At 42.6% G+C, this 12,197-nt stretch overlaps 1 protein-coding gene across 1 annotated transcript in view; it reads left to right on the top strand.

Annotated features, from left to right (window-relative positions):
• The window catches only part of LOC117456063 (WD repeat-containing protein 70), a 42,607-nt gene that overhangs the window by 26,764 nt on the left and 3,646 nt on the right, over positions 1-12,197 (top strand). The window contains exons 11-15 of the mRNA XM_034095790.1: positions 1,940-2,039; positions 2,437-2,521; positions 2,619-2,757; positions 9,333-9,433; positions 10,557-10,636. Of these exons, the coding sequence (XP_033951681.1) occupies positions 1,940-2,039; positions 2,437-2,521; positions 2,619-2,757; positions 9,333-9,433; positions 10,557-10,636 (505 nt within the window). The remainder of the gene's footprint in view (positions 1-1,939; positions 2,040-2,436; positions 2,522-2,618; positions 2,758-9,332; positions 9,434-10,556; positions 10,637-12,197) is intronic.

Below are 12,197 nucleotides of genomic sequence, written 5' to 3'. Positions count from 1 at the left end.
CAGGTGATAGGGCGGGCAGAGGTAATGAGGGTGAGAACCTCACTTGGAGAGAGAGGGGAAAGGAGGTCAATGTGTGGGTGAAAGGAGGGTCTGGTGACCCAGCGGTGAGTAGAGGTGAGTCAGAAAAAGAAGAGCGAATATCATCAACCTTTTTTTCAAAGTGGTTAACAAAGTCGCTTGACAGAAGGGAGGAGGGGGAAGGGGCTTTGGGGGGGTCCAGGAGGGAGGAGAAGATAGAAAATTGTTTTTTGGGATTGGAATAGGAAGATTGGATCTTATCTTGAAAGAAAGTGCTTTTTGTCTGAGAGATCAAAGCAGAGAAAGAGGAGAGGAGAGCCTGATAGGTTAGGAGGTCGTCACGGTGTTTGGATTTCCACCATTTCCGCTCTGCTGCCCGAAGGACCGTTCTATTAGCACGCAGTGCATCATTTAGCCAGGGAGCAGGAGGGGACTGACGAGCCTGCCGAGATGTGAGAGGACATCTCTGTTGATCAACTTGACATGCATTATATCTGGATTGCATCGATATTAGCTGGCTTTCCATTTTTGTATATTCTTTCTCCAGGTAGTTGGAAAAAGTTTTCCGTCCCATATGCCGTGTGCCGCCCGGACATGGTATCATGCTAACTAGCTCCCTGAAAGCGGGTGACTCCACTGTAGCAATAGCCTGCATGTGTTCTACAACATACCGTGGCTTTATCGACCTTTCCCTGGCTAGCAGTCCCTTGGTTAAAATCCAGCCGCTGTTGCTTAGGTGGAGGTGTCGTTGGATGAGTCTGGGTCTGTGCCGGTCTTAGTTACTAGCTTCGTCCCAGCATGTTGTTTTTGCAGATGTTTTAAGAGATTTGAATTACTGGTTTGGGCAGTAGATGGGCTCTTTGACCTGCCAGGACACAACTTACATTTAACAGAAACTTTCTTTTCTTTGTGCTCGACAAAAGTGAAATAGTGAGAATATCTCCAGGTGAAGAAACTAGACTTGAGCTCCGCCGCCGCCATGATAGTCTTGTAAGTAAACAACACAAACACGCCCACAGCCCGTCTCCGCATGTGACACAGGAAGTATCTAAGTACATTTACTCAAGTACTGTACTTAAGTACAGTTCTCATCTCTGTTCGCCTGGCTGTTGACTATATAACATGTGGGCGAGCCTCCAGAGCAAGTCGGACAAAATGACTAACCATCATGCAACGCACTAGCAAGACGTTGATCACAACTGCGCAGGTCTGCGCAGGTCTTGCTTGTCTCAAACAAGCCTAGTTTCTCCTCCAACTTTTTTTGAAATATAGAAATGAACGGCGGGATATCTCTCCCAGCTTAGACGCGGTTTGATTGGCTACGGCTTCAGCTGTCAGATTTTCAGAAACGGGATTTGATTGGCTGGCGCTGGCTACTCCGGCGTCAGAAGTTGAACATTGTTCAACTTCTGTCGCCGGAGACGCCTGAGACGGACCGCTCTGCTACCCACAATTCAGTTCGGCGAAAAAGCGAGGCTACGTGACGTCACCCCATTGAAAGTGAATGGGCAGATTGGAGCTTTCGACGCTGTCGACGCTGTCGTGTAGACGGGCCGTTACAGAGCCCCTCCTCCAACACACACGAACGCGCACATGACCAATGAGGGCACGAGATAAGTTTGTGCACAGATGGAAGGCTGACAGGCAGGTAGGCCAATCAGTTATTTTAGCCGTGCCGGCTAAGATGATTGGTCGTGCTTTTTACAGTACTATGGCTTCCACAGATGACGTTTTTTTATGGATTTTTCGTTAAAGCATTTAAGATATTCATTGCTATCGGGATGTTAAGAGCATTCCATGGAATATAACAAAAAGTGTATCTCGAGCCGGTTTCTCAAACTTACCTACCCACCCCACCTTTAATGCTAGTTTGTCTTTAAATATAAACTTTGAATGCATTGTGTTCTCTTTTTCTTCTCAGGTCCATACTAAGTTTCACTGTAAGCAAGCACACATTCCAGGATCAGACACCTCCTGCATCGCCTTTTCCTACGATGGCGTGACCCTCGCTTCACGTGGAGGTAAGGCATTCAGTTGACAGTATGCTTCTAACACCACAGCCAGCAGTTGCACAAATTGAGGATGCTTAAGGTCTAATTCTCAGTCTTACTCTTAAAGTGACGTTTTTTAACTTTGCAAATAAGCAGGCGCCACCACCAACAAAACAAAGAAGATTCACTAGAGCTATAGAGACGGAAACTCTTGAGTTACTCCCTGGCATGTGACCCAGTCAGGAGGTTTCTGACACAAAGAAAAACAGCCCATAACTCTGTGCAAGAGTCCTTCAGTCAACATATTTATGTAATGTAAATGAAAATAACTCTAATCAAGAAAAGGTAAAGTAAATAACTGTCTGAACTTTCTGTAAATATCATTATTTAAAGTCTGTCCGACCTGTTGTTTCCATCTATTTTCTAGGCGATGACACTCTGAAGGTGTGGGATATACGTAACTTCAAGAAGCCTGTGAACGTAGCTACGGGTCTAACCAACTACTTTTCAATGTGAGAATTTTAAACTTTCTTCGAAAATCTGCTTGATTAATGTAAATGTGTGAATTATAAACTGATGATAATGTATGGGTGTCGTTTTCTCTGCCAGGACCGACTGCTGCTTCAGCCCTGATGATAAGCTTCTTGTTACGGGGACCTCTGTGAAGAAAGACGAGGGAAATGGAAAGTTGGTTTTCTATGAGCGAGCTTCCTTCCAGAAGGTCTATGAAATAGAAGTGCCCAAAACAGTAAGTCCTGCCTTAATCTTTACAACCACAGCTGCTCTATTTGAAGGATGTTTTTCAACGGGTTGATTTGTTGCAAACCAAAATGACCCGAAATAATGTGCAGAGGAAAACAAACATAATGAATCCACTATGACACATAATGAACACATAAGGAAAACAATGTGTATGTCATTCTTCATCCATGTAAGGAGTCTGGGCTTAAAGAAACTGCAGCCTCCAAATGTTTTTTGGTTAAAACTCCATGAAAACAACAGCCGTCTAAGGACTTCATTATGGCAGCAGGACAGATTTGACCGACATAAAATGGAGGTTCAGTTAAGTTCCTATTTAACCCAACATGAGATGTTGCCAACGGATTAGAACTTTCTTTTTGTCCTATTCATTACATTGTACCAGCAACTATGTAGAAGTGTTCACACATAAATAATGGAGATGTATCCAGAATGGTGAGCAGAGTTGTGTCAGCAGTCTCTAAAAAATCTAAAAAATCTTTAAAAGGGAATTTGGTTTCTTTATTTTTTGTAATCAAATATCAAATACCCAGATTATGAAGCATTGACTAAACATTTTCCCTTTAAATTACTGCTTGTCCAAAGCTAGTCGTATTTCAGAGACTCCCTGGATGACAGATTGACGGTGGCACTGTTTTGGGGAAAACACAGGAGGAATACGAGTATGAATTATAGAGGGGTATGGAGGCAAAAGACAAGGAAAGTAAAAAAAATAAAATACAGGCCACCTATGAGAAAGTAGAGTAATGTGACCTTTCCTTACTGCAAGTCATTCCCACAAACCTTTGGCAAGACAGCTATTAATGCTTTTATACGCTTTTATATTGCTTTAAGTTACATTTGAAATTGAATTATCTACAAACACAAGCAGCGTGTTCCATTCACATGCACCCCACCGTCAAACATGTTGGCATGCTGTGTATTTTATACTAATCCTGCTTTCTCAGAAATCCATTTGTGGTGAGGGCTACCAGCCATAGGTGCTGAAATAAAGGGCAGAGGTGCTGTCTTCAGTAAAAATACTTTTTTTGTAGCTTCCTGCTCCTCCTCTCCTTTTCAACAGATTGAGTACTGTATATCTGTAGTCATAACAGTGAGGTCTGACAGACGCTAATGGCTTCTAGCTTGGTCTGCCTTACTAAGGCATGACACTTTCACATGAGCAACGAGAGAGGAGGAAAGGGACAAAAGCTGGGTTTGTGTGTCCAAGCGTCCCACTGTCCTGCCAGCCAGCTGTTAGCTTGCAAACCTTGGCACAGCATACACTCTTTGTGCACAGTTGCACTAACTGAGGGGAGTGAGCTCTGCGTTTTAATGTGACCCATTTTTATCTTTTTTACTTGAATAAATTCATTCTTATCTATTGACATTTTGTTATCTTAAGAAGACCTTTTAGAGTTATTTAAACTGTCAAATTATAAAGAAGGATGATTGTTGAATTCAAAGGGGAGTGTGAGCTCATCTGAAGTTAGAATTAAAAATGACTGAGTTTTGTGTTAACTTTTTAATACCACAATAATTAGTTTTAGCATCAATATACTTCCTGTCAGTACCTCGGTGTCCCTTCACTTAAGAGGGTCAACAACAACAATCTGTCTCACCGTAATGGAACACTAGTGGTTGTGCAAGGGTCTCATAATGAATACCGTATGTTCTACATACCTGGCTGTATAGCAAGTGTTGCTTCTGTACTCGTTTTAATAGGTATAGCTCATGTGTTGTTGGAAAAGGACATTTGACAAAACCTGACAGCTAAATGGTTCACCTCAATCAAAAAACACTGGTGATAATGGTGTCACTCAACAACTGTAGGTTTAATCTTATCCTTATAAGTTGTATTTAAGGTCTTCCTGCAGAGTCATTCCAACTCACTTCACCATGGTCATGACATCTCTATAGGCAGCCTCAAAGAAAGGCCTGAGATACTTTGGGTCAAAGAGTATGTATCCATTTAACAACCCACCTCCTTTGCATCAATCCATGGACACTTTTCTTCTCTTTCACTTTACAGAAGTGGGTACACATTTGGAAGTGAGTTTTCCATTGGCTTTCCACTCGTTCCGCCATCTACCATTTTGAAACTCAGGTTCATTTTCCCTGGAAAGACGGCAAAAGCTCTTCCCGTCTGCTCACCCTTTTTGCTGCAGAAAATTCCCGCTAGTTTCCCACAAAATCCAACCCTGTGCCACATAAAACAATCCGGTCTAGATACTGCTTCTTGCTGCCAAATGTCTTGGCAGTATTTTTATTTGTGTTAATTGTTACCTCTTAAAAGTTATATGGTCATGTTTTGAACACGTTAGTGAGCCTTTTATTTCCCTTAAAACTACTGCCGAGAAAATCCACTGACGTGTCTTTGTTTACACCGATTTGAGCAGCTTCTTGCCATCTTTCTTGTCATGTAACCTCATTAGAGGTTGAGAGTAATATGTAAGGAGAGTTTTTTGGAGGGAACGGTAACGGTAAGGGTAAGCTGCCAGATTGCCCAGCCTATTTGTATGTGTTTATGGCATTTTATAGCACATCCAATGGCATCATTAGCTTCACCCCCTTTAAAAAGTGGAAATGTAGTTTTGCTGCAGATCAGCTTTGTGTGGTTGACATGCACTCAGTGAACCTGATGAATGTGCTATTTACTATGTTTACATCAGCCGTCTGCTCCTCGGATGGCCCAAGAATTTAAGTGCTGTCTTTATAAAGTGGCGTACCAGGCAGGCGAGTGAAAGGAAGGGCCACCAATCATCTCTACCTAAACAGTCTACATAACCCCAGACCTGGATTCTGGGGTACGCTTTGGAGCAGAGACTGTTTTAGGCCCATTGGGTAAATACTTCGGACACTTTTAAGCTTCATTTAGTTCATCAAAAGGGTCAGAAACCAGCTGAGACCAAGCTGACTATCGCATTTGGCTGGATCCCAGATCGAACACCTGCTATCATCATGCACTTTCTGTAAACATGTGAATATATTTGTGGGTACTTGGTATTTTGTGATTTCCTTTAATTGGCAAATCTGACGAAGTCCTTTGTTATATCTCTGTCTCTCATCTTTTGAGAGTTGACCTAAAAAGTTGACCTAAACATAATCAACCAATTTCATCCACCAAAGATTGTTAGTATTTATTATATTGACCTTATTAAATGGATTGGGTATCAACCACAAGTTAGTTCTTAGTCACAATAATTAATTATTTAGTAAAAACACAATGAAATAAACCTTGTAGAAAATAAAAACATTGCACTTTCCTAAAACTAAGGTTGGAACAGGATCATTTCCCCACCAGTTATGTGTAGTTACATTCTCATGACCTTACAAATTACGCCAAATCATATCCATCAGTGATACAGACACATGTGGGTCTACCCTCCCTCCCAAATGTAAAGCGTCTTTGGGTTCAAGAAAAGCGCTATAGAAATAAAATGTATTATTATTATTTAAAAATGAAAAAGTAAAAGATCACTGTATTTGGATCAATACTGGTAAATGAATCTTAATTAGGAGATCTGTATAGGACTGTGTACTGGGTGAGAAAACGTGGCAACAGAGCATAACCAATATGATTTTCATATTACGTACATTTTGAAATCTGATATTCAGTTTGGCTTACGGGTTTTTAATTGAAAATTATCAGAATAATTGGAATAAAATGCTGAAAAGTTGAAAAAATGCACGTCGGGATGTTGCTACAGAACCATAACCCTACTATGTACTTTATGATGCTTCTTGGCATGTAATGGGTCCCCTTCACTTGTTGCCGATTGCCCACGCTACACTAAGTATCTCATGCTCAATTGCTCTTAAACAGTGAGTTGCACCATGCTCTTCAGCGAGGCCTTTGATACGAATGGTCAGTCTTTCATCCTCGCAGAGCAGTCAGGCTTGAAAAGTGAAAGGGAGGCCTTAACTGTGTTCTTTCTTGTGCATCTAACCCAAGTAAATCTTGCGTCATGTAAAAGCCAATCGTTCCAGTAAGGCAGTTCATAATTACAGAGTTCTCGGACATGTGCCCACTCGGTGTGTAGCTGAGGTGCTAATTCGATGGTTGTCCTTTCCCTGACTGCGTTCAGCTAGCCTGTGCAGCCAAGTCTTTCAGAAGCATCGCACATTTGGATCCACTCGCCATGGACCAAACAAGGAACACAGCTGTGACTGTGGTGTCCCGTTACTGCTGCATAACTTTATATCATAATCACCATACTTATTGGGCGAGTCGCTGTTGTCTTATTTATGCATAATCAACTTTTGGTACTTTAATCTGACGGGACAAAAAAGGCTGCTACCGAAGAACTGACTGATTAAAGTTTCCTCCTTCATGATGTGATGTAATTTTGTGGACGTGAAGCGTAAACATGGGTTTCTGGAGTATAAACATGCTGCTCTGCATATCTGGAGAGCAGTTCTACTGTTGGACTGGACTGAGCTGAGCTGGGCTTGGCTGTGGGCTCCTCAGTGGATCCAGCTGGGGTGGGTGGCCCCTCTGAATGCCTCTGCTCTCTCTCTCTCTCTCTCTCTCTCTCTCTCTCTCTCTCTCTCTCTCTCTCTCTCTCTCTCTCTCTCTCTCTCTCTCTCTCTCTCTCTCTCTCTCTCTCTCTCTCTCACTGGTTTTACTGCTGACAGGATGATTTGTTTGGGTTGAGGTTATTTTCTCAACTTGGCCGGGCTGCACTAACCTGGCCGTTGTTTTGGTTTTACGGCCTGATTCGTCGTGCTATGTTGTGTTGCAGTGAATTCCTTTAGCTGTGACGGTACCTGCGGAGTGTAACAGCATTCCTAGCTGTCGTCTCAGCCGTCCCTCTCCTGTAGGGACTGTCCGTGTTGCTTTAGCAACTCTGACGGGACAATTTATAACCATTACACATTTACACTGAAGCACATCCATAGTGGGATTTCAAAGTGCAAAATGCATACATGTTGATACATGTTTCTAAAAGTGATGAGCAGTTTATAAAAACAGAATCTCCCTAAAGTCCAACGGAGCAGATTTGTATTTGTTCTTTTGTAATTTAACTGTTTTAATGCAAAGTTAATACAGTGCAAACCCTTTTTGTTTGTGCCTATTAAGTCCTATACTATAATTATTTGTACATGTGCATTAATGGTTTATGTGAGGCTCACGTTAAGCAGATCCTTTTTAAAGCATTTTCTAGATCGTTCTATCAATTACAGCCGGCTCATGTTCTGGTTGAGCAGATTAACCCTCATCTGTCCCATGAGCTCCACACCACTGAGCTGTTGGCCTGACACGGTAGATACTGTGAGCGGTTTGGTTCAAATTGAAGCAGATTGTGAACAATTTTAAGTCAAAAAGTCTTATTCCATGTCATACTTGCATGAACATATTGGAAGATAATTAAGCTGTGTTCACAAGATAAGAGAAATGTATTGTATATGGAATATTGGGTGTATTATTTTGATAATTTGCCTTTGTGTTTGGATAGATTTCATATATAGGTATATTGAAGTGAAAACAACTAGCCCTGCTTACATTTTCTATATGTACATGCATGAGTACGTACACATACGTGTTTCTCCTCTTGTGCGTGTGTGTGTGTGATTGAGACTCCTTCCCATGGTATCCTGGTGGGAAGCTGAACAGCTGGGCGCTAAGCAGCTTTCACCGTCACAGAATCTGGACATCCCAGTCGTAGTGCTTCTCTTACCCACCCCCCATCCAACGCCCCTGTCCCCCCCACCCAGACTGCCTACTCTGATCCACATAAAGACAAGTGCTTTCAAAATGCTGTACAATTACTGGACGTACACATATACATGACGCGCTTAAACACAACTCGTCACAGGAAGTTGTGATGCTCCAATAATGTGTGTAGAGGCTTTACTGCAGCTCTCTACTGAAGCTCACATATCACAGAACGAACAGAGGGTCTTCATCACTGTGTGTGTAGTTCTCTCTCTACCCCTCTTTCACTTGCTGTCTCTATCTCTTACACACACACACACACACACACACACACACACACACACACACACACACACACACACACACACACACACACACACACACACACACACACACACACACACACACACACACACACACACACACACACACACACACACACACACACACACACACACACACACACACACACACACACACACACACACACACACACACACACACACACACACACACACACACACACACACACACACACACACACACACACACACACACACACACACACACACACCTCTGGATACATGTGGTCCCATTTGCCTATTGGCACTGGGCCATCTGTCACACACAGACTACTGAGGGAGCCAGTCCTCATCCCAACATCCAAATATAGTCAACTGGAGCAGCAGAGCAGGCTGGGACTCATCCCCACTGTACCACAACCAACCCGGGTCACACGCTCACAATACTGTAGACAATCGAATATGACCGCCACCTTTTGTCAGCAGAGAAGCAGAAACATACTTAATATTTGAACTACTCCCAACCTGCTGTGAGCTGCTGCTTTAAAGCATGCCCTATTCTCCTCACACTCACTACCTGCAGTTACTGGACAATAAACACCGTGTTTTTTCTGTGTGTTTCAGAGTGTCGTCCGCTGCCTGTGGCACCCCAAACTTAACCAGATAATGGTGGGAACTTCGAGTGGCCTGGCCAAGGTGTACTATGACCCTGTTAAAAGCCACAGGTAAGTTCAGTTAGACCTTTTAGAAAACAGACTGGTGTTATTTTAGCTTCCTTTTAAACAATTCCCCTTTTATTGTCTGTGCAGTCACAGCCTGAAATAACTTCTATATCTATAAACACATATGCAAGAGCCACACTGTTGCACTACCATTTAATTTCCATCAACACATTGTAAATACAATTGTAACATTAGCATGCAGCTACATCTCTATTTGTGTTTAAGACGGATGGATAAATAGATGGGTACTTTATCGATCCTGTTAGAAAAATATCACTCGTCACCGGCTTGAGCTTCAATATCAGGATTCATGTATTTATTATCCTTGCAAGAAAGGAGGTGGTCATCACATACAACTAGTTCCTGAACAGTGTCCTTTACATGCTTATATACAAGCGAGGGTGTTACACAGTCACAAGATGGAGGAATACCGGTTCAAAGCAGTATTCAATGTTTAGTTTAGATTAGCGAAGACCCACGTCAGAAAGATCATGCTTGTCACATGTCTATCTCCATAGAGGCTGAATCATCATGTTAATCGTTGTCACATAGCTATCATATGCCTAAAAGAGTTTCCTGACGCTTTCTAGGTAATGTGTACTCTGATATTGGAAGAGTACATTCAGTATTTTCCCAACAGATCCCAAATTGGGAAAGGATTTTGTTGCAGCAGCAAAGTGTATCTTTAAAAATCTTTAAAGGTGGATGAAAGTATAAACATAATAAAATGAACTAAAATAACAATAAAAACAATAAACAGCAGCAAGTCTATGTACATATCTACAGTATAAAGGACATAATAATACTATATATATACAATGTTCTAGAAAATGTAGACTGTTTCACAATAAATTACACTAGCCGGAAACATATAATAATAATAATAATAATAATACATGTGATTTATATAGCACTTTTCCTGGTGCTCAAAGCGCTTTAAATATACATCATATCATAATCATATATACATATACATACTGTGACTGCAAATAATGTTATTCAATACATTTATTGTTGGTGTCCTCAGGTGAATTAAAGAAAACAAGACGGGCTTTACCCTTCACCTCCTTTTTCCTACATGAAACATTCAAACAGCATAATGTGTAACTAACTGGCTCTTTTCCAGGGGGGCTAAGCTGTGTGTCGTGAAGAGCCAGCGCAAGGAGAGGCAAGCAGAGACCCTAACACAAGATTACATCATCACACGTAAGTTCTTCCTTGCCCATTTAAACACTTACATCCGTACCTTCTTCAAATGTGACAAGTGGACCTTATTCTAAGCTTCCTCCTTCTTTAACTAAAAGTAAACCAGCCAGATAGCATGCTACCTCTCTCCTGCTGTTTCTCTCACACACGCGCAGAAACATTTAAACACTCAATCTTATACTGGGGGGGCTTTTCAAAGAATAGAGTGGTAAGAGCTTTTACGGGCCCATTAGCTGATGTAGCCGGGTGGAGATGAGTGGAGCGACAGCCGCATGGCACCGTGCCACGCTGCGCCCATGTGCTCTGCAGTCACAGGATCACGCTAGGGACAGCCGCCTCTCCTGCTCTGGTGGCGTGATCGCCTGCTGGTCCACAACACACACACACACGCACGCACACACACACACACACACACACACACACACACACACACACACACACACACACACACACACACACACACACACACACACACACACACACACACACACACACACACACACACACACACACACACACACACACACACACACACACACACACACACACACACACGACCCCCCTACCTGTCATCCTGTCATATCGCAGACACACGAGGCTGTCATCTCCTTTGTGCGTGCCTCTCGCTCTTTTGACCCCAATGCGAAAGTCGTGATCCTACACGAACGGAACAGCTGCCGACACGTCGCCCCTGATTGGCTGCTAATACCCAATTCAGACACAATTTATTGTTTGGGCTACTGCAGCCTCTTCAGATGCATCATGTGATTTCATTGCCATGCCAACAGGGTGTGGAATAGGCAGTGGATTGGGCTGCTACAAGCGGAGAGTGACGCACTTGATGTCCTGGCACTGGAAAATTAGAGGGGACAGGAAGCAAGTGATGGCCCATTGAGAAAAGCGAGGGAATCTGTTAACAGTAACCTTTTTGCTTAATGTAGCGTGGAGGAGAAGAATTAACACTGAACAGCGACACAACTCCGGAATGGAAAATCACTTTATCTAGCCCTTTACTAAAGTGTCTCTTTGTAACCTCTGAGGATAAGAGCACACGCACACGCACGTGCACACACACAGACACAGACAGACAGTTTCTCCTTTGAGGGCACTCATTCACACTTACTTATGCACACGTTCACTCGCACACTCGTGGATTTAAGTGCTGGGGGCCTTTTTATTGTGATAGTGTTCACAAAAGTGTGAAAGAGTAGCAGAGTGATTGTCTGAATATAAACATGGGGGATAGAGCGAGTGTGTTGGTGAGCACTGTGCCAGAAAGAGCACACACGAGGAGAGATGCTGCCAGAGGTCAACAGGTGTGTGTATATTTGAGCCAATGCAGAGTATCTTCCGTAGGTATACGGTGTAGTCGTAGGTTATACTGTGTTTCTTCACTTTCTGTTTGAAAACACGGCCAAATCTCAGCTTGAATTGTCTTTATTGAGAGATGTAGCGCTATACACGCACTGCAAACACTGAACATATTGCTTGCTTATTTATGCCGCTGTGTTATGTGATCTTTCAGTTTCCAAAGCAACTTGATTATCCTTGTTTACCTTGT

Source organism: Pseudochaenichthys georgianus, chromosome 12, assembly GCF_902827115.2.
Source record: "Pseudochaenichthys georgianus chromosome 12, fPseGeo1.2, whole genome shotgun sequence".
Classification (NCBI taxonomy): Eukaryota; Metazoa; Chordata; class Actinopteri; order Perciformes; family Channichthyidae; genus Pseudochaenichthys; species Pseudochaenichthys georgianus.
This window is presented reverse-complemented; position numbering and strand designations above follow the sequence as displayed.